Source organism: Ammospiza nelsoni, chromosome 1, assembly GCF_027579445.1.
Source record: "Ammospiza nelsoni isolate bAmmNel1 chromosome 1, bAmmNel1.pri, whole genome shotgun sequence".
Lineage (NCBI taxonomy): Eukaryota > Metazoa > Chordata > Aves > Passeriformes > Passerellidae > Ammospiza > Ammospiza nelsoni.
In genome coordinates, this window is record NC_080633.1 from 65,296,519 (window position 1) to 65,319,985 (window position 23,467).

At 40.2% G+C, this 23,467-nt stretch overlaps 1 protein-coding gene across 3 annotated transcripts in view; it reads left to right on the forward strand.

Moving 5' to 3' along the window:
• The first annotated feature begins 616 nt into the window (after window positions 1-616).
• The window catches only part of CAP2 (cyclase associated actin cytoskeleton regulatory protein 2), a 68,176-nt gene continuing 45,325 nt past the window's right edge, over window positions 617-23,467 (forward strand). The window contains exons 1-4 of one of the 3 annotated variants that reach the window (XM_059482166.1): window positions 617-696; window positions 6,433-6,542; window positions 12,442-12,566; window positions 16,128-16,228. In XM_059482166.1, the coding sequence (XP_059338149.1) occupies window positions 12,443-12,566; window positions 16,128-16,228 (225 nt within the window). In that variant the 5' untranslated portion in view covers window positions 617-696; window positions 6,433-6,542; window position 12,442. Of the gene's footprint in view, window positions 697-6,432; window positions 6,543-8,273; window positions 8,363-12,441; window positions 12,567-16,127; window positions 16,229-23,467 lie in introns of those variants that run through there. The other 2 variants (XM_059482157.1, XM_059482149.1) reach the window with 2 other exon arrangements.

Here is a 23,467-nt window from a genome sequence, read left to right on the forward strand (position 1 = left end):
GGCAGCAGCCCCACCATAGGCCCAGCTAAGCTGTGGCCAGGCTGACACAGTTTAGTCCAGCCCAGAGCAGGCAATGAAGTATCCAGGTGTACATGAGGATGTCCTCGACGTTCCCTGCCGTGTGAGGTGAGGGGTCTGATGGTTTTGACAGAAGCCTCACTCTTCCTTCCTGTTGTGGACCACAGCAGTGTCTTGTGGGATGCTCACTCCCAACCCTCTCAAGCTGTGCCCGACGGGCAAAAGCAGGGCCACCGTATCAGCGGCCATCCACCCTGGGCTGCCTGCAGTGTCCCCTGCTCCTCCGTGATGCTCCACGCATCCATTTCCCCGCAGATTCCCAGCCGCCGCCGTGAGACACCTCTCCCTCTCCCTCTCTCTCCATTTTCACACTCCACCCACTTTTTGCTTTCTTTCTCCATCTCTGCCACCGTCTCTCTCCCTCTCTGGACTTGTCTTTATTTGGCACTCCCGGAAGCCGCTGGGCATTGCTCTCCCTGCCTGCCCGGGCAGCTGATGTGACTGACTGACACCGGCTCCCGCTGAGGAGGAGGAGGAGGAGAAGGAGGAGGAAGAGGAGGAGGAGGAGGAGGAAGGAGAGCAGCGGCGAGGCGAGGGAGGGGGGGAGCGAGTGACCGGCCGCGGATTTTCATTGCAGAGAGGAGGGGGGAAAAAAGGCTACGCGGGTCATCAAAACAGGTAACTCAAGAGCTGGCGGCGGCGGGAGGGGCGGGATGCCGGGCAGGCGCGGCCGGGGCCGCGGGTGCGCTCCCGCCGGTGGCGGCGGCAGCAGCGGCCTCAGCGGACATCTTGGGGATGGGGGAAAGTGATGTGGGGGCGACTCCGGGCTCGGCCGGGGGTGGCGGGGCGGCAGAGTTATTCCTTGGGCGGGCAGTGCTCTGGAGGTATCTGGGTCAGGGACCCGCGCTGCCCCTCGACTTCCCTCCTGTCACCTGCGCCGGCCTGCGCACGGGAAACCTTACCCTCTCTGCCTCCCCCCCTTCCTCCGGGTGCTGAGTGGGAAGGGAGTAATCTGGGCTGGGAGAGGGGAGACCCGAGCGAAATACCACGGCATGCGAGGGATCCTCTTTGGGGCCGAAGCCGGATCTCGTTCGCCGAGCCCCCCGTCGGCGCCGGGAGCGACTCCGAGGGGGCTTTCGGCTGCGGCCCGGCCCCCGCCCCGGGTTCCGGCAGCCGACGGGTTATTAAAAATGCCCTCGGCTTGTTTGTGCAGACCTGGCTGTCAAGCCGTGCCGATCCTGAACTCTCTTAATCAGCGTAAGATGATCTAATTCTGAGGCGGGCGGCTATAGTGCCGCTGGGTGTTGGGGGCGCCGAGCCCTTGGATCCCTTGGAGCCGGAGGTGTGCGTGTGGTGGAGGTGGCAGAAGAGCCTGCAGGTTTAGCCCAGAAGAAAGGGTTAAATAGCATCTTAGGGTGAGCGACCTAAAGGCGTAATATATACCTTTACATAAAAATATGTAAAGGATACTTCAAATACAGGTAGCTTTCAGAGGGGGCGAGAGGAAGGTAGAAGTGAAGCCGAGGTCCTGCATTTTGCAGTATCTTGACATCAGGAGCACTCCTCCAGAGACGCAGCCAGCACAGAGCCGAGAAGAACTTGTTGTGACCTCACCCAAAAATGTGCAATCTGTCCTTTGCTTTGGGGATTGCTGTAGATTTGTATCCTGGCATTACAGCATCAATACTGAGGATTTTTACCAAGTAGGATTCAGATCTTATAATGTGTAGGGGCAGTCTTAAAAAACAAAGACCATCTGGTGAAGAGAGCTTTTTTTATATACCCTACCTAATTGTTTTTTGAGTGATGGAAAATGTCAGAAAAAAACCCTTCACAGAGGCCAGTCCATTTGGAAGTAGTTGGAAGGGATCTGTTTAGCAGGGGATCTGAGTGGGATAAACCTGCAGATTTTATAAATTTGTTTCTAAGCCAGGAAAAAGTGACAGTGGTTTATGGACTACCATGTTTCATTGTTTTGTGAAATTGTAATGAGAAGACTCATCCTACTTCAGAAATGTAACTGGAAAAATAATTTAGAATAGTAACATGGTAGATGGAATGAGTTGGAACTCAATACAGTACTCTCAAATATGGCCTTTTAAGACATTACTGTGATACCCTAATTTTTGTGCAAATTTTATCCTAGCATTTCCTTTTAATTGCTTATTATGCAAATGATAGTAAACTTTTTTCTGGTTTTATGCATTTTCAGTACCAGGATTTCATAACACTGGCTCTATTTTGAGCAAGTTTGCACAAAAACAAAGGCAATCTACCTTCTGTAACAATGCCAGGCACATACAACAATATGGTCTTTTTGGTCTTGAGCTTAACAAAAATGCAAGTCTTCTGAATACTCCTATGATTCCTTTGTGTCTTTCCCCTTGAATGCTGCTCAGATGTGGAAGGTGGACAGGCAGAACTCCGAACTTAATGAATAAAATATGTTTTCTCAATTAAATAAAAATGAAGAGGATGTGCATTATTTACTATAATGGTAGAACCAACCTCTGACATGTTTTCATTATTCTTTGTCAGCTGTGGCTCTCACTTCAATGGAGAAAAGTGCTTCTTATTATACCATAAGGAGCAAGGGTACTAAGATTACATGTATTAAATTCCCTCCCATCATTAGATATTCTGATCCCACTGTATCATTTTTATTGTCCATGCAAAATATGTTGGGCACCCTAGGTTTAAAAAAAAAAAAAGTCATTAAAATTCACCCAGGTCCAAAATTCTTGGTAATCTGAATTAGCAGATACTGGGAAAGTAAGAGTGAGTAAGGAGGACTGAAAACCAGGCAACTTGTATTCAACTCTCAGGCTCAATGTTGACTTGCAACATCACCTGAACAAAGTCAGTTAATCTATGCTTTAATCTGTGGCCTATCAGTGGCAATAAAGTTGCAGTTGGTTTGAACTCTAGGGAGAGAAATGATGAACTGCCAAATATGTTAAAGAATATTCTTAGTGGTTCTGCACGAGTTCTAACATCACGTGCATCAGCAGCAAACTCAGTAGCTGCAGTTGCTGCCTACTGGAACATCTGACTACATGAAAGAGAACATTCTGTGCTTATTGGGGCAGAACCAAAGAAACACCTATGATAGATAAGGCATACATTTTTTGCAGTTATTCTTCTGCTTTATTATGAACTGGTTAAAGGATTTTGCTTGATAAAGCACCCTTGATATATAAAAATAATTTAAATTCCTTTTTCTAAATCTTCAAGTGCATCTTTTGCAGTAGAGGGGACAAATGGGAACGTGTCATTTTCATGTGGTACAGAGTCCACTCCAGTTGCTTACATAATACTTGAAACTCTAAAGATTCAGCTTTTCTTCAGAATGTTACTGCTAACAACTATACCAGATTAGCAACACCTTTACTAAGCACTGTATGCTGAAGTGACAAAAGCATGCGTGAGCACAGCTGCATCTATGACAATGATTATGCTGATTCAGATGCTTCATCAAGAGTAGGGAGTGTGGAGCTTCTTAAGTGTCTGTGACCTCTGTCACCATTTAGCAAGACTTTATGGCACAGACACCACTAGAGTCTACACACATACTGCCTACTGCTGTGTTAATTTCACCTGTGTACTTCAGGTATTCTGACTATCAGTTTCAGGGACTTTTTGTTATTTAAAAGGTCCCATTCAGACTACTTTCCTGAGTATATGCTAATGGCAATTGCTTTGTCTGACCCACAATTTTTCAGGGAACAGCAAGCAAAATAGGTTGCTCGTAGAATTCCAAATACCAGTAGTATGCTGGGAATTAAAGCCTTAATGCTTTTGTGGGCTATATTAAAAAATGAAACAGGAAAATGCTCAATTACATCGTTAAATAGTGGCACATTTTTCCAAGATCTGCTCAGATCCTAAGCTTTAAGCTATGTTTTGTATTAGTTTAAATATTTAATTAATTGCTCTTTGGAAGGAATGCAAAGAATCATTTACATTTCTGTGCATAATCTGTCATTGTCTAGAAACAGCAGACTAATTCACCTAGAGCTCTGGGTCCTCTAAAGCAACAGCCACCCTCAAAAAGGCTGACTTTTACAAGCCTCTAGGGTAGGTCCAGTTTGATTCCTCTGTGTTTAGCAAGACCTCACACTGAAATACAGGAGGGATAGACAGTTAAATGTCTAAGATCTTGTATGTGAGCAGGTTGTATGGATTATCATTAAAGCTTAGGACCTCTTAAGTAGTAACCAGGTTATATCCGGAAATAAAGGTCTGTTTTAGTAGCAGCTGGCCCATTTCATCCTGAATCAGAAGCAAAGGCACAAATTGCAATGCCAGCAGTATTGCAAAATCAGTGGGATGAGTTTTAGAATGGGATGCATGAAGACCTTAAAATTTTGTGACCAGTAAAGATCCCAGTTGAGCTGCAGAGCAGAGGGAGGACTCATGGCAAAAAGTTTGCTTAAGCCCCGTTGGCTGCTGCTGTGCTGGAGGAAGAGCCACTGGCTACAGGCTGAGTGGAGCAGCCATGATGAGCCTGAGACCATCAGACACAGATTGCAGCAGGGTGTTCTGGTAAGAGCAGGAACACTTGCAAACTTGGCTGAAATCAAGCCCAACTATTCAGGCTTCAACATAATATGGATATGCATGAGAAGTAGGGTGTGGAAGTTTTGTGAAAGGCCACCAGCGCAGCAAACAAAACTTTTACAAACCTTGATACTGAATAACTCTAGTCTTTTCTTCAGAAGTAATTTCACAGTTTCTGTTTTTAGAGCTTGCAATACCTTTCACTTAGTTTTAACTCCCTCCTTTGTTTTTTTCCTTTCACATCCTGGAAGTACTGAAACATTTGTACTTTGGAATTTACCCTTTCAGAGAGTTCAAATTTACCCTTTCAGAGAGTTCAAATTCAATTTGTTTGGAACCATAGCATAAAGATCTTACTGTTCAGTTATTATGAACTGCACTGAAGCACTTGAATAAAATCAATGCCTGCATGCAGTATTTTCTCGGTTCAGCAAGACAGTCTGCTTACATACAGTAATTGGACTTGTGACAGGTAATTAAATGGTTTGTAAGGCCTTTAGGATGCTTGATTACATGAAGAGCACAACACTAATATATAGTAAATGAGGTGGCTAAGAACACTGCATTTCTGTTGATTGCACACATACTAAATTTCATACACTTCATTTGAGGGGGTAAAGAAAATAAATCCAATACAAAAGACCATGAGCAGTGGTGACATGAAAAGTGAGCATAAAAGGAATAGGAGAATGTACTTAGAAACTGGGTTGCCTTGGTTATTTTAAGTCAATCATGCTTACACAAACTGTCAAGCAGTCTTGACTGCTTCAGTATATCATTAAATAATTAACTCGCTCTTTGTGATCACAAAATTCATGACAGTCAAAATTATTCAGCAAGGGATAGAAGCTCTTCACAGAACTTCCCAATAATTAGGAAGTGAACTGATACTCCAGGAGATACTAAGCACATACATGAACACATGCCATATTTTAAAGAATTCGTATTAAATTATCAGAGGCCTACTTGCAGTCCATGTTGTTATTATTACATTGACTTGTAGACATACAGCTTGATGTGTGCAGTTGCTCACCCATATTATGGGACTAAACTGGGATGTGATAAGAAATCTAAAATGCATCAACAGTCAGAGGTATTTGTCAAAACAGAGATTGTTTTATGATGCAAGTTTTACAGTTTTTTCTGGACAGTGGGATGAGTAAAGGGTTCTATTCTTTTTCAACATGGTTTTGTAGACAGCAGCTTGATCACTAGGAGCGGGAGAAAAGCAGAGGAGGAGCCAGAATGCAAACAGAAAATTATGCTTTGTGGTACCAACAGCATAAGGCCAGACAAAGGAAAACACTTGGGTTAAATGGGAGAGATTCAACGTGAACCTGCTTTTACTTCTTCTATGCAAATGGTTTTTTGCTTATAAAAAGTAGCCCTTTAAAAACACAGAGGTTATGCCAAAGAAAGAAGTCCACACACAAGATAGTTGATGTAGCACACTATTATGCACAGCCATAAGGGACTCATTTTATAGCATAACAGTGGCTTTAACACACACAGTGAGCTACAGACAGAAATATTTTATGATGGATATGCTAGAGTCAGCTAAGACTTCAGATCAACTTAATAGTGAAAATGGCACATTCATCCACAAAAAGCAGAAGTCATACAGACATTTTTGTCTTTTTTGCTATTTCAGTTATAACTCTCCATCTTAACAAAAATAAGGTCAAAATTCTAATACTGTTTGATATACAAAACTAAATATTTTAACTAGGTTTAAAAAATAAATAATTCTCTATACTTAAGAATTAATTGCTCCCAAATGAGCTTGTAGTAGATTTATGGGCAAAACAATAAAAAAGGCTCTGATTTGAAACTCAAATCATTCTTCTCACACAGGGCCCTACTGAGAGGTCATCTGGTTTAATCCAAATTGACATCAGTTTGAGAAGACTCTGTTTACATTCCTCCCCTACAGCTAATGGAAAACAAAATACAAACCATACAAGGTAATGTTCCTATTGGTCTACCAACACATACTTTCTTCTCACCACTGTTCCCTTTGCATTCTCTGCCCAGAATCTTTTGTGATAGAATTTCAAAGTGCTCCTTTGTACCACCCAGCCAGTACTGAGCTGCTTCCAAGCTCTATCTGGGAATGAGGAACTCCAGAGACCCCAAGCCAGAGGGGTTCTGAACAAGAATGGGGTGCAGCAGGAATTTGGGTCTCATGGGAAAGGTGGCAAAGAGACTGCTTCCTCAAAACAGCTTGGATTTTTTAGGTGTCAAATGATGATATAGGAAAAAGAGCCATTTCAGACCCAGGCTGTCTGTGTTTGTGTCAGAAATGAAGTGCTGTACGATGCTTTTGTAATTTGAGGGGATGTTCAGGAATGCATTTCTCCTCCCTTGATGTATGTTGACATAAATTTGTACAGAGGAACTCTCAGAGGACATGGTGCTGTAGATCTATAAAATGTTCCTGACTGGCTCTCTGATAGCACCAGCTGGCAATCTGGGGAGTTGTGTATTTTATTTAATATCGTGGTAGCAATTTATTAAAAGACTAAGAGAGAAAGCACATGTGCAAGGTGCTTCCAAGGACAGTGTGATTTTCCACTTCCAAGGCAGTGCAGCAATGGTGAATACAATTAATATGCACATGGCTGCCTGTATTCTGGTTTAGGCATCTGCCCTTTTTTGGAATAGAGAGGAAATCCAAATCTGACATGTAGGATATCAGATGATGTGCATGAGTGAGACCTGGCATCAATTTTCAGATGCTAGATGAATTTGGACGAACTGGCACTGAGTGGGCCAGGGGAGGAAAGCAAATAAATTAACAGGACATTTATTTTCCTTTCAAATTAGTAGAATGTTAGGAAATAAAAAAAACTGTGGAACTTTGTACTCTGTCTCTTGCTGATGTTTGTGAGAATCATTTCATACTTTACAAGGTAGCACCACTCCTTTGTTCAAAACTCCATTTTTACATGTCTGGTATGTCATCATATGGTTTTTTCCCCTTTATGCTGCTGTACTGCTTTTCCCTGTGCATTCATTACAACTTGTTTCTTCTTGAGGATGGACCAATATAGTCCTCTGTTGTAAGTCACATACAGTAGTAACAGGAACAGTATGTGTGTGTTTTGACTTACAGTTTGCTGTTTGGGATCAGTATGTCAGGAAATTCTAGTCTACAGCCAAGTTTTTTCCCCTGATAATAGATAAATGGTGCTTTGAAACAGCTGGGGAGGAAAGCAGTGATCTCCCAAGGCCTGTCTATAAAAAGAAATCCACTCTTTGAGTTTCAGCATGCTTTCTTCTACCTGGTTTTGGCTTTACTTCTTTTGTGGAAGAAATGACAGATGGTGATACTACCACATGCCTTTAACACTCCCAAAAGAGATACCACTAACAGTAAACAGGGTAGAGCTGTGGATCTTCTGTCTTGATTTTGTGCCCAAGAGACGGTTACCAATGTTGTGTTTAAATGATTTGTCAGTAGATGTGTGTTAACACCTTTCCTCACTCTTAGGTGACCTTACTTTCAGTGAAGGACAATGTTCTTCACCAGGAGAGCAACTGGATAAGGATTATATGGGAGTTAAAGCATTGTTATTTTTAACTCTTTATAGGTGGTCAGCATCAGCTCTGGGAAAAGATACATGGTTTACCCTGATAATCACTTCAAATCTTTAATTAAAATCCTGACAGGTGAGATAGAGAGTCTGTCTTGAAGTAAAAACATGTTTTATGAGAGTGGAAGCATGCCACAGACATATTTACATCCTCTTTTCTTTAATGTGCAGAGATTTAATTGGACACTGTAAGTAGACCAATCTTATTATTTATTTATAATATAAGCTCTGATGCTGTATCATGGCAGATAGTATCTTCACAGAGTCAAGCTTTGCCATTTGTATTCTGATTCCTTTTGAGCTGTGGCTTTGTGGTGTCTCTTTGACCAGGCAAAGTGCAGTGTGGAATAAGTAATCAGATAAACAGCTGAATATAGGCCAAGAAAATGCTGAAGTGTGTCATAACGTGTGCCAAATATGTAAATCTCAATGTATAGGCAAAGATGTCAGTGTTTAGATTGAGAATGGATGAAGAGAGTTTTCATGCTATTGTTCAGGAGATGTTTAGAACAGTAACTTTAATTCCTGTGTTGTTTGTAAGGTAGATAACACTGTGTCATTTAATGGTAAAGAGAGGTGTAAATGTAAGATTTGAATATACAACTGATTGCTCTTTTAGTGTTATGGACAGTAATCACAAAAATGTTTTTGCACTTTATTCATACATGACAGGCATAACTGTGTATTCTTATGTGCATGTACACATATGTATAGAAATAGATGGAAATACCATGTACTCATGGTTATATAAATCTACAGATAAAAAGGTAGACAGTGTAAAGATGATGATTATTGAGTGTAATATTCTATATAAAAAGAATAGAAACCTGACATCCCTAATATTAGGGTAAAAACGGTTTCTACTTCTGTTTAAAGACTCTGACTATATATTATTCTATGATTGCTGGTGATGCCTGCTTTTGGAAGAACGTTGTAGTTCTCCAGTTAATGGGACTAGAATAAAACAGTGACCAATATAGTGAATAAAAGCCTATGTGGTAGCAGGAAGGTATTGCATAAAAAGATCCTTCAGGTTTTTGAGCTGGATTATTCCCCTGAACTTCTGACACCACAATGTGTAGTTTTACTGCCTTACAGAAGGTCATTTATTGGGTAATACATCAGAAGTCTGCTCATTTGTGAGACTCCTCAGACCTCCTGGTGTGTGCACTCAAATCATTGAGTTTGTCATCAAACAGTCATATTCTTTCACAGGCAAAATCAGGCTGAAGAGGCCAAAAAGTAACAGGTCCTCCATAGAAGTTTGTGCATAATTTTTGTGACATTTGATGACATCACAAGGAAAATTTTAAGGCAAATGAAAAAAACTCAACTTACCAGACTGTATCTTTACATAAAAAATTAGGTGCTATACTAAAAATATATTTTAAAATACTGATGAAATTAGTTGACTGTTTGCTGTGTTATGTATTAGTATGCTATGTTACATCATCCAGACTTTAGAGTGGTTGAAAACAGAACTTTTAAAATATACACTATTTTAGGCTTTTATGTAGTAGGGTAAAATGTGAAAAGAATGTACTCATAATATTTTTTAGGATTAACAGTGCTTTGTTTTAAGAAAAATTTTAATATTCTCGTAAAAGTTTGAATATTTCAGAAGCTCCTCTGATCCATTCATCTCATTCCTGCCAAGATATTTGTAACCTTACAAAAATTTAAGGTGTGTTTTTTTAAGGTGAATTGATTTTTCAAACAGAATAGTGTGCATTTTGCAGTATAAAGAAAGTACATTGCCAGTGGGTGAAGAAAGGTGATCCCACCCCTTTGCTCTTCACCTGACTGAACTCTTAGGTCAGGTCAAGAATACAAGCAGTTTTCATGGATAACTCACCTGGCATGGTGAGTTGTCTCCTGTTCTGAAAGCAGCCCTGGTTCTGCAATACTGTGCTTGGATAAATACAGATTCACGTAAATGGACTCATTACATGACTAATGAGCCCTGGTGAGGTCACACCTGGAGTGCTGTGTCCAGTTCTGGGCTCCTCAGCACAAGGGAGACATGGAGCTCCTGGAGCAGGTCCAATGGACAGATGCAAAGCTGACCAAGCAAGTGGAGCATCTCTTCCATGAGGAAAGGCTGAGGGAGCTGGGCCTGTTCAGCCTCAGGAGGCAGCTGAGAGGGGACCTCATCAGTGTCCATCAGTATCTGAAGGGAGGGTGCCCAGAGGGCAGATCCAGGCTCTTCTCAGTGGTGCCCAGCAATAGCACAAGAGGCAGTGGGCAGCAGCTGATGCCCAGATGTTCCCCCTGAATACGAGGAAGAACTTTACTGTGCAGGTGACCAAGCACTGGAACTGGTTGCCCAAAGGGGTTGTGGAATCTCCTTCACTGGTGATATTCAGGAACTGTCTGGATGCAATCCTGTGCCATGTACTCTGGATGATGACTTTAGTGGGAAGGTTGTACCAGACGACCCCTCTGAGGTCCCTTCCAACCTGACCCATTCTATGATAAAACAAGAGAGCCCCTCTGAATTTTTACACTGTTCATGTGCATGCTGTTTAATGTCATCCTCTTTGGGGGTTTGATTTTTTAATTTAATATAAATAGGAAAACTCCATAAATTCCAAACAAAACTTTCTCACGAGAATGATTCTTTCAAGGGTTTCATGCTGTAAAATCTTCTACTTCACTTTTAGGTCAAACACAAACCTCAGTATATTGATAAAGTCTGAAAGTCCCTCCCTGTTTGAAAGGCAGCATGACTCAGAGCACAAGAGCTTTGCACGTGTTTCCACAGTCCTAGTAGCTAATTTCCTCTCATGCTTAAAATTTTAGTAGAAAAATATTACTATATTTTACTAATAAGAATTAGTAGTACTTGTTTGTAAATGAAAACATTTATTTCCATGGTACTTTACTTATTGATTATAACATTTAGGCACTCTGCACTGGCTGTGGAGACACTGAAGCAGCAATGTTTAGTTTGGTTGCTGAGTGTTCCATAGTGGTGCATTTTATTGGAATCTGCTATTAGGCTTTAATATCTCTGCAATACTAGCAGGCTGTTCTTTAGGAACTAATATATTTACACTTGTGTTCCCTGTCTGCCTAACCATTCTAGTGTCTGAGCCATAGAGGAATCAATGTCTTGTGGAAGAACACCACAGGATGATGGCCCCAGAGAGCCTCTGACTCGCTGCTTATTCCCCTGTTGCTCCTGCCTTTGCACACCCCGGTGCTGGGCAGGGGATGCAGCCTGGTGTGGGGGCTGGGCTGGAAGTGGCCACAGGGAGCATGTTAATCAAGAGCCATCATCACCACATGCACCCCTTGCCAAATGTCACTTATCAGGATCAAACACTCCCAACCTTCAGTGGGGAACGTGTACCTTAAACTTGCTCTATTAAATGATAGGGGATTTAAACATAGCTTTGCCTTTGCTTATATAACTTTCTCACTCTGTATGGTATACAGCACTTTCTTCCCAAGAGATTGGCCAATATTCAAAAATGTCAATGCCTACACTGCCTCACATGTAAGAGAGTAGATAATCACATTGTGAAGAAAGAAGGCAAGGTGTGAGTTGTTAAAAATGTAACCTAATTTCTGTTTAATCTTAAACCAAAAGCACTGCAGCAGTACTGCACAAGCAGGCCTCTGGGGTTTTTTTTTCTATCCAAATGTTAATCAGCATATGATTTTAAAAGTTTGGGGAACACTGGTTCATATCGGGTGCTTCTGTAAGAAAAAAATTATATAAGAAAAATAAACAGAAGACCTTCTTGGATTTTTGTGTAGTCTTCAGTCAAGTGGCTGGGTCCTTCTAGAAAGTATAAAAGACCAAGGCAAATTTCAGAATGAGCCTTTTCAAAAATCAGTGAGTATTAATTGGGTCTGTATGTTAGTCTCTGTAAATGCTGACTCAAATCATTGTAGGCATAAGATTTTACCAATTACTTTTATGACTATTCCAGTTGTCTCAGTATCTGGCTGGGAGCATATATTTGCATTTTGTCATAAGCTGTTCATGTGCAGACTGTTAAAAGCTACACTAGCAGTGGTTGGAACCTGCTACTTAGAAGGAAGAGACAGAGTTGACTGCTGATCCCTGCTGACAAAGAAGCAACTTACCCTTGAGAGCTGCTTCACTGCAAATGTTTATGTGCCAGAAAGACAGTGCTTAAAAAATGAGAGTTTTACCATAAAAGAAAAAGCCACAAGATGAACAGAACTGCAGCATGAAGCAAGGACTTTACTGAGAGGGGTCTAACACTGTTTCTATCATAATGATTTTTTTCAGAATGGCAGAGACTCATGGCTTGATGGAGAGATTGGAGAAAGCAGTGACTCGACTCGAATCATTGTTTTCAGATTCACACAGATCTGGTGGAATGGAGTGTGATGGCATCAATGGAGTCAATGGAAGTAAGTATGTTATCTGTTATTAAAAAATATCTCTGTTATTAAAAAATTACAAATAATGTATATGTTTGTCTTCTAAGAGGGAATGTGATCCCACCTCCTACAAATTCTGTATCCAAATTTTAAAAATTTAAAAATTATTTAGAAGTACCATGTGACAAGCTTAGTAGCATGCACAATCTGAACTAATATGGCCTAGAAAATTAATGATTTTACTGTTTCTTTAATATACTGTCCATCTCTTAAGCTTTATTACTCTTTCCATTTTAGCAATTATATTTACAACTTACATAATTGTAAATAACTCCCCTGGTGAAGATGTCTGCTTGAGCCCAATTAGCAGAAGAAATGAGACATCCCCTAAATGTGCAGCATAAATATTCCTGTAGAAGTCACCAATGTAAACACTATTGATTTGCCAACTCTCTCTGAATTTCACAGTGCAGACCCACTTAATTTGTTTAACATCCTTAATCAAACATGAGTTTGTTTGGAAGCATTTACTCACTATAAATCCATGGCTTTACATTCTTACCTCTTGAGCTGTCTGTTCTCAAGTGGCTCTCCAAAGCACTACAGTGGAGAATATACTAAAAAAAGCTTGTTCTTTGTCTACTCATATCATATCATATCATATCATTGAATCATATTTTCTTGTGCCTTAATTTTGTGGTACCTGAAGTTATAGGCTAAATAACTTTACATATGTGCTACTTCTAAATATGATGGAATAGAAATGCTCTTTCCTTTCTCCAAAACTTCTTTTTTTGTCCAGAACCCCAACATGCATCTCTTTATTAGCTTCATATTCGTTGCTTTCTGTATTCCTTGCCCTTTCTTGCATTCTCCAGAGAAGACCACATCCCAGCATGGGCTCAGCTGCTGTACAGAAGCTGCAGGACACATCTGAAGTTGCAGGCAGTTTCCTTTACTGACACAGCAACAAGTGAAGTGTGTGAGGTGCTGTGTCGTCCCCTATGCCAGCTGACACATGTGAGGGACGTTCCCTGCACCCTTGTGTGCCATGGGCCTGCACACTGGCAGCTGCTGTGGGGCAGCTGACTGAGAGCTGTGTGTTTCTGTGGCAGGAAAGGAGCATCTTCCAGCAGGCTTCCATGGCAGATGAGTTAGCCAGGCACAGAAAGCTTCACTAGAAAAAGTGCTTGCAGTCCAGAGAGAACCTAGGCAGCTAGCAAACTGTAGCAAAGTCAGGGAGAAATATCCATATACAAACTGACAAATAAATCAATCACCACTAGGAATTGTGCAATTCTCAAAGAATTTAGTAATGTAATGAGTCCATTTAGGTGAATCTGTATTTATTGCAGAACCAGGGCTACTTTCAGAACAGGAGATAACTCACCATGCCAAGTACTTCCATGAAAACTGCTTGTATTCTTGACCTGACCTAGGAGCTCAGTCAGGTGAAGAGATTCACCCCCCAGGGAACCAGAGCCTGAACGCCCCAGCAGATCCCTAGAAGAAACCAGCTAGAAGCCTTGTTGAAGTGTGGTTATAAAATACACCCACTGGGAGACTGCAGTAAGAAGCTGAGATGAGCAGCACCATGGGGTGTTGCCAGGCTGCATGATGTCTCCAGGCAGAGCTGTCTCACACAGGGACTCAGGAATTAGCTTATGCTGGTGCAGTTGGGAAAGTCTTCAGTTTGTGTGCCTGGTCCGCCTACAGTGCCCCAAACACCACTCTGTGCCTTTGTCACTGTGCCTCTGCAGAGGTTCACATTGCCACAGACACTGCAAAGGAAACAGTCTTACAGGTACCTTCTTTCTTTTTCTCCTTCAAAACTGTCACTCAGGCCAGAATGTGACCTTTTTAAAATCTCCAGTCGAAATGGAGGTATATTTCTTCAACCATGACCTCTATCCCCTAAAAGACCATTCCATAAGTAGAGTTAATAAAAAAAAATAACCTTGGCTTTTCAATTAGTACATTTTCAGAAACAGGATGGGAGATCTGTACCTTTACTGTTTTCCTAAAGGGCATTACAGCAGCAGAACTGCAAATAAATCATTCTGTTGCTCTGCACGGCCCACAGCAAATTCTAGTAAATGCTCCTGGGAGTGAGCTGCATTGAATAGTAAAAAATAGCATCGTTGCTTTCTAGTTCTGCATAGGAGAATTTGGTGAACTGTTATGTAAAACTCTGATCTAAAAGGAAAATGTTACAATGAATCTTTTGGAAGCATGCACAGATTTTGAAAAAGAACATAAATGTCCTTTGGAAAGCATCTCCACAGCTAAAACCTTTTGTACATTAGGTCATTTGAGGGGTTTACACACAAACACTTAATATGGAAGAAAGCCCAGAAATTCCTCAGAATTATAGGTGAATGGCATCAAGAGAACAAAAGGAGCCTTGAAATCCCACCTAGCTGGCTAACTACATTTTCTTTTTCACACAGGCCACTGCAAACTCCAGTTGCCAGAGCCTGTCTTTTATTCTGTCATGGAGCCAGATGACTCTTGTGGAATAAAGGGGGCTTTCATAAGTGTGAATTTGGACACAATTGTTATATAGTGCCAAAAGGTTAAAGCAAATTCTCTGGGGAAAGCTTGGTACCTCTTCAGAGCAATCCTCAGGCTTTATTAATGAGGGAGAGAGGCAGGGAAGAATTTTAACCTTGTTCTCTCAGATCCTACATATGTCATAGATTCACATGTGTGTCATTCATGCTGGATCTGGCAAAGGTTCTGAGCATAGACAAGACATGAGGGAGTAAAGGAAGGGTTGGAAAGCATCCAAGGAAAGATTATTTTTGCTATCTTAAAAGGTACCACGTAGTGCTAGGTAGAAGCCAGGTGCTTAAGAAACTGAGACTGATCTGCATTTTCTGATTGTTCACCTAATCAGGAAATTGCTCTGTGTACCATATAGAAAATAGCAGCTTTATTCCTCCTTTGTAATGTATAGTATATATAAAGTCAGTAGGGTATGTTGTCTGGAAGACTTGTTTGAGCTTTCTTTACCCAGTGACAGTTTCGCAAGGTGAGACAACAAAACGAGGCGATTACAAAGCCATATCTCACTGCATAAATCTACGGTCAACCCATTCCAAAGACTCTCTTACTGGAAATGGAATTGGTTGCTATTAAAAGCCACCAAACATCACAGAGATATTCAGGAATGGAGTAGTATAAAAATAGTTGTTAAGTACAGTGCAGGTTCTTTTTAGGGGATGATATTTGGTTAAAGTACAATAGGGGAATTTTATTAAGAGAATTACACTCCTCAGGTCCTTTGAAGGGCTGAGAGATGTTTGTTTTAGCACATGTTATTTTAAGACAAAAGAGGCTTCCCATTACATTATACACAGGAAATTTTCTTACAGGTTCCTATTCAAATACTACCAAGAGCAGGATTTTTTCCTCTTCTTTCTATCTAGGACGGAAATAATTTTGCATCCTTTTTCACTGATTTCATTAATCAGAAATGAAGTTACTGAAATCTCCTCAGTTTCTATGATACATCTCCTCCATCTGCTACACATCCTATGCATTATATACTTTATGAACCCATTATAATGGAATGTTCCTCTTCTACAGGCATAGCACCGTATGTGGAGGCCTTTGATAGGCTGCTGAATGGAAGTGTTGCTGAGTTTCTCAGGTACAGCAAGATTCTTGAAGGTGATGTGAAGACACATGTAAGTATTGACTCAGATTTTCCTATGATGGTGGAAGTGTACAAGTGTTGGAATCTGTGTGATCAGCCTTGATTTCTGACTAGAGGGGTATCTTAATAACAGAACAAACTCTTAAGTTATTAATGCTTGTAGTAGAGATCGCCTGGCATTACACACTGAGTACAGTTGGTTTGGGAATGGCACAAGGTTGTGTGGATTCATAAGAAGAGATTGCTTGCCTTCTACAGCACCAAAGTTGAACACCATAAAATGCAAAATATATAAATATTCTCAGTCAAAAGCAATTTGAATAGTTTTATTGGCTGCTGAGCTCTTTGTAGGACAGGAACAATTAAAAACATGTGCCAGCAAATCAGTAGCAAACAACAGGTGGGCCCAAGCAATGATATCTTCCTGTGGTTGTTTTTCTAGGCATGTGTATCATCATTCCAATTAAATATAGAGATTTTGTTCTGGTTGTTTGTTTTATTATTCACATCTCTTTCATTTGTAACAATGTAGCAAACTAAAAATGATTCAGCCATTTAAATGACCTTTTGTTAAAAATATAAGTTGCATCAAGGAAGTACTATGGTATCATTTTCATTATGAGAATACTTTCTAACCTTATGATCTTAACCTTGTGATCCAAACTTGTTTGTGTTGTTTTATTTTTTTAAGCTGGTCTTCCCTAAAATGGGTGGTGATGTAATTGACAAGGGATGGACTCATTTTACCAACAGCTTATCAATATAGATATGGGGGAAAAAAAAAAAAAAACTGAAAGCCATCCCACACACAAGAGAGCTGGGGTCAGTGCAAGCTGGATCTGAAGGAGTGTGATGCTTTTGACTTTTCTAGTAGATCCATGCCATCAGGCCTTCCTCTGTGTGTATGGTTCCCAGTTGATTGCTGCTGCTGCTCTACATAACACTGTGGCCAGAAAAACATGCAGTCCTACAAGCTACTGAGATTCATGTTGCAAGGCCAACATAAATATTCCTATTTATGTCTACTTACAGAGAAAGATGACTGGATTATTTTGTCATCTGTGTTTTTTTCCTCTGGTGTTGCATGTTCTGGTTTGTAGGACAGAGTTTCTGACCTAGTTAGGCCTAGAAAACAGGAGGGAATAGGAAGACCAGGCAATCCTAGATGATCTTTGTTTTTCTAAGAAATGCTTCACTCCCTTTCTATTTGAAAAAGGACAGACAATTATACTATAAGCTACAATATATGTACTTTGTTCTTCAGAGAAACTAGAGGAAAATAAATAAATGGGGGTCGGAAGGTTGGAGGAAGAATTATGGACCTAACTGAACAGAGGATTGCTCCCTGGAAAGGATTGATTCTAACTTGGTTTTTACATTCATTAGACGTCATTATTTTGCAGTTGATTTCTCAACAGTTTAGATCTGAGTGATACAAAAATAGTCTTCCTACCAATACTAAGCAGGGAAAGGGATTGCATTAAACATTCTAAATTGCTAAACCCTTTTTAATATACACTATCTGTAAATGTTTAAATCATTAAATCAGTAAGTGTATTAATTTATGCATTTGTCACTATTTCTTACTCATAATTGAGTCCATATAAAAGATTATTAATTATTTGTCAGCCAAGTCTGTGGACAGTCCCTAGCATATTGTTGATGATAGTGTAATGCAAGCTGTGATATGGAGTATTTGTTAGTGCTGTGAGCTTAGACATTGCATTAGCTTTCTTTACATAAAGAAACCGGTGATTCTGATTGCAGCCTACTAAATATTCTGAAATCTTAGATTCTGCATTTACAACGTGGAGCAGACTGTGGTTGCCTTATGCTCATGCTTATCACTGAAGCAACATCTGTGCTTTACCTTAACAAGTGGAACAAGGAGTATTTTTCTTCTGGGTGTCTTATAGACCATGTGTCCTCAGCATTATACTTGCAGCTGCTGTCTCTTTCACATAATGAGCTGAAGGAAGGTTGTATTTTATTTCAAAAAACACCTGTTGCCTTGAAAAACCTCACATACCTGATGGACCAGAATGGTAATATGAGAGAAAGAGAGACTTCATATTATGCTAAAGAAATGAGGGATTTAACATGATGTGTTTTGTGCTGATGGCTCTAATGTTTGTGTGGTTTGTGTGCCTGGCAAAAGGAAGAATTCAGACACAACTGGTATCTATTGGGGAGCCTTGTTCCTATTTTTTCAGCATGCTGTACTCTAAAAAGTCTGCTGAAAGAGAACAAAACAAACAAACCACAAAAAAGAACTAATAGCTAGCTTCTGGCTCTCTTAAACACAGCAGCACAGTGGGCTTTACAAAGATTAGTTTATCAGAGTCCTGCTTAGGCTCAATCTTGAGAGCAAGATATTTCTCATTCAAATTACAGTACATATAATGGTGAATCTCTGAGGTCAACTGCACTGAAGCAATAAACCACTTTTGAAAAGACAGGGAGAGTGGTTAGGCTTTTACATACTCTATTTAAAGCAAATTACCCTAAACAGCTAAGATAAGATCTTTTCCCTATTCTGTCACTGTGGAGTAAAGATCTGGTGATTATATGGATATTTATATGAAATGCAAAGTCCCCTACAGGCCCGGGTTTTATGAAACCACTTTCTGCTGTCCATGTCACAACTAGAGCATGTGAAGTCAGTGAAAGAGTGAAAGTCAGGACTGCTACCAACCAGCTGTCTTTGGCCCGACATACCAGTGTCTTGGAGGCTGTCACAAACCATAACAGGTTGTAACAGCCCTGAAGCTGACTCTCCATACATGCCAACACCAAAAGCTGTCCTTCTGTCAGAATAAAGGAAATTCAAAATCAGTATAAAACAGATTGTGACTCTACAGCATAGGCCATGAATCCAGCACTGCAGAAAATGTGTTAAGGATGGCAAAGAGCTGCTTGTGGAAGACATAGTGTACCTTTAGATTGTGTCCCAGTGAGGAAGCTGGGTTCAAGCAGGTTTGGTGGGCTCTTCACCTTGGCAAACAAAGAAACCAAGACTTTAGAAGGCCAAGAAGCAGGTTTTTGTTATGTGTTTATTATGAATTTCTTCACATTATTTTTGTTTATGTGCTATCTCAAGTGGTGGAATACTTTGGCTTGAATTTGAGTAATGTACTAGATGAGACATCACGATAGGAAGAGAATGTACTGGTTCTACAAGAGAAGGATAGATAACCTCACATTACCATATTTTAGTATTTTATGTGGTACAGAGCAGAGCATAATTGCAGCCTTCTGTCAAACACATAAGCTAATACTTGCCTTTTAAAAAATGTTTATTTGTAAAAATCTTTTAACCTCCCAACCCCACCAGTTAAAAGAACAGATTGTCTGTGTGATTCATTTATGTTCCCTCTTCTCTCATCCAAGCCTATTTATCTTGGAATGGAAAACTATAAAAATATGGATGCCTTTTCCCTCCTTTCTTCCATCAACTTCCAGCTGCTGAAATGCAGAGCTCAAAACAAAAGCTGAAAGAGCTTGGAGCATTCAGAAATGAAGTGGTAGGTGGCTCAGTTGCTCCTTATTGGAAGAGGGTTTGGATGCAATCCATTATATGTATGACTGGCTGAACAAGGTTAGCACTGAGAATTAATTCACAGCACATTATCCAATCTGCAGGAGTTCTCTGTGTGCATGTACTTGTTTCTTATCATGGTGAGCAGAGAAAGCAATGTGCATCCCACAAATGTCATATGCACATACCCAGAGAATTTCTTTATCTCTTACATGAAAGCAGTGACATTCTTCTCTTCTTCCCAGTAAAGTCCACGTAAATAGAGAGCTGAAAGCAGGAGATATGTATTATGAGATATATATGCACTTTGCAGAGTGCCACTCTGGTTTGGATTATCAGTGAAGTTAAAAAATCCTACCTTTCTGGTTTTTTTCAAAAGAGTAGTTATGACACATGAAATAGCTGCATGTTGTCTTTTCATGTGAGAGATGCTGTAGGAGTCAATGATGTTCATAGCCCTGAACTTTGAGCAGAATGTGCTGCTGTCTGTGCTACACCAAAAAAACCCCACTTTTGCACTTATATCTTAGCTTATTTAAATGCAGACTATCAACCCCATTATTTGACTGATTCCTCATTCACAAGGCAATTTGCTTACAGGGCAACAGAATGCACAAGTGTACTCTCATGTTCATCTTTTGTGCTCAGAGGCTGTGCGGTTTTAGGCATTGTGTTGAAAGTTGAATTAGAGCTCAGAGAAGAGGATGATGTCAACATGCCCAAAGAGAAGCTTGCTGTCAGACTGCCTTTGCATTTCTGTGAGAGGTATTTTCTGCTACGTGGAATAAACACCAAACCAAGGTGCTAGTGCAGGACTGGGTAAAATGGAATACATAACGAAAGAATAAAAAGGTAGATATTTTTGACAGCATACAAAGTGCACTCAACTGAGAGCAAGAGTCTTAGAGTCTTAGAGTAGAAAATGGTACTGCTGTCCAGCAAAAGGGAAAATAAAATAAAATCATCAGCCTTGGAAATCTGTCAGTGTTAAAGTTGATTTTGTAATGCTAATTCAGCTATGTTTCTCACCCTATGTATGTACTACAAGATACTTCATAACATGAGCATTAAAGAATGTTCACTTTAATAGAAGAAAGATGGAAATGCAATATATACAGTCTAGCTGAGAGGCTAATTTAGAGGTCAGTTTAGAAAAAACCTGACATTTCTAGAAGTTTTACAACTTTTGATTGCTCTGTTCTAAAGGACAACTTCCCATATGGCCCTAGGGATTGAATCTGGCTTTCAAAACAAGCAGGATTTGTTGAGGCAGGTGCAGTGGTGTGCAGACATACAGTGCTTGTACCTGTTGGACTGTATGACACCTGGTTGGGAATAAAGATGGCTCCTGAGCAAGAAGAACCTGTCCATTCCAAGTCTAGAACACCACCTCCTGAAAGAGTGCGTGTTTTTCCAACAATTATAATGGATCAGGCTGTTGGTTTCTTGACACTGACATTGCAGTAAATACCACTTGTTTTCCTTATGATTTAAAAAGGCAAGGAAGAGATAAAAGTCAAACAAGTATTGAAAAATCAATGCCATGATGGCCAGTACTGAGCTTTGAGTTGTGTATTGCTGGCATGAGAAACATGCACCTATAAATCTGGTGGGGGATAGGGGTGGGAATATATGAGAATATTCCATATGGCATTTAGTCAGAAACATAAGAAATCAGAAATACAAACACTCAAGGTTGTCAAGAGTTATTCATAACCTGTTTTCATGGGGGTTCTTTGAATGTGGAGTAGTTCCTGATTTAATCCATAAGCACTGATTTCAAAGTAGTGCAGTTGATCAGGGACCATTACAGACCATTTTTGACCAAGGTCTAAAACTGTTTTCCCCTAAAAAGGATATTACATGTATGTGGTTACTCGGTGCAATGGGATTTTCTGATCTCCTGAGGATGCTAGAAAAAGATATCAGAATTATTTCAGTGGGTAACTTTATATGCAGTGTGAAAACAAAGAAAAATCCATCATGTTTGCCCAAGAAAATGTTAGATAAGTCACTCTTATGAAAAAAGTCTGATCACGAAGGTTATTTAAATGGCCAGATGAATTCAGAATAATATTCAGTGTTCACACTAGATATAAGGTCCACGTTTTACCAATCAATTTACTTAACGAATGGAACAATTAATCAAGGCATGCATTGCATTTCTGGCCATTTGAAGTCAACGTCAGAACTGATCATATGCTTTAGCTCATGCTAATTTTGCTATCCCTATACAATTTTTCATTGAAGCCCTTTAAGAAAATATTTGAGTCAACTGGCAAGAAACCAGTTTTTCTTGGTGGTTTTCCAGGAGAAGCAGTGTACAGACTAGAGGCATAAGAGTTCCACAAGTTGAAAACCACTGCGTCAGCTTAACCAAAAATCATAAGGTGATAAAATTACATGGCTAAAAGAGCGAGCTAAATCACAGATGGCTTTAGAGTGTGAACCACCTACACTCAGAGCCACAAATACAGTGTGAGCGTGTCTCTCCATGAACCCGTTGCAAAGCCATTGCCTAGGACACTTGCTGGTATAAAGTCAGGAGAAAACTTCTCAGGGAGGATTGAATATATGGAGTTGGCACAGAGCCAGGGTCCATGAGGAAGCCTTGGTAATGACTTTTCTCTCTGTTTCAAAGCAGTCCAGGATCTAGAGAGCATATAGGTGACAGCCATCTCAGGCACTTAGTGTCACAACTGCTGTGAGGTGTGTGGTTCTCACAGCAGTAATTTCTGGTGAACCACTGCCAAGTTACACTTTCTTGATTCATCAGAAAAACAAAGGCAGCCTCCTTGCTATTGTCATCATCATGAACCTCTTGCGAATGAAAATTCTTTTTACTGGTGCTCATAGTGCTTATATCTCTGGTGAAGATTATGAGTTGGAGTGGTAATATAATTCAAACCCGTTTGGTTCAGTCTGAGAAATACACATCCATGAATGGGTTTTTTTTCCCTTTTTTGTTTTGGTTTTTTTTCTGTTTTGGGACACATGCTTGAATGATGTCATGTGTTGCTACAGGCTATGAATAAGTCTTTTATTAATTTTCAATCTCATTCTTTTCTGAAGAGCACGTGTACACTCTTTTCACTCATCTGCCTCCCCATCCCTGACCTGCTTTTATTTTGCTAGTTGGTTGCAACTGTTTTGAGTGTATAGAAATGCTGGGCTTGGAAACTGAGAAGGCTGTTCATTGTCGTCAGCAAAAAATCAAACAATGAGCTCAGAATCTGGCTCTTCAGTCAGTTTCTAGTAAAAAGGAGTTCAGTGAATAATGAGAATTAAGCCACAAGGGAAACCAGTGGCTTTGAATGTTGTTTTAAATAAGCTGGGAGTGCTGTCAGGAGTGATGAGGGTATAATGTGGCCACAAACATGCATTGCCTATTTTTATCCAGTATGAATTGCTTGATCAATATGGTCACATTTCTGAATGTTGAAGAGTCCATTAGGATAGATTAAACCATGTCACTGTCACTGCTAACTTCTTTTAGTCTACTGACACCCATAAATGAAACTATGTATTTCCACAATTAATCTGCACTGCAAAGCAGTTTAAGTATTGGTGTAGAGTTTCATAAGCTTAATTATGTGTTTTATCCCAGAGACACAGTAAAAAGATTCATCAAGCATCTTTATGTAGAACTTCGAGGCTGAAAGATTTCTTTCTTGTTGCTTTAATACACGTTCTGTTTTTAAAAACACCTTAGTTCAGATCTGCTTTTAAATC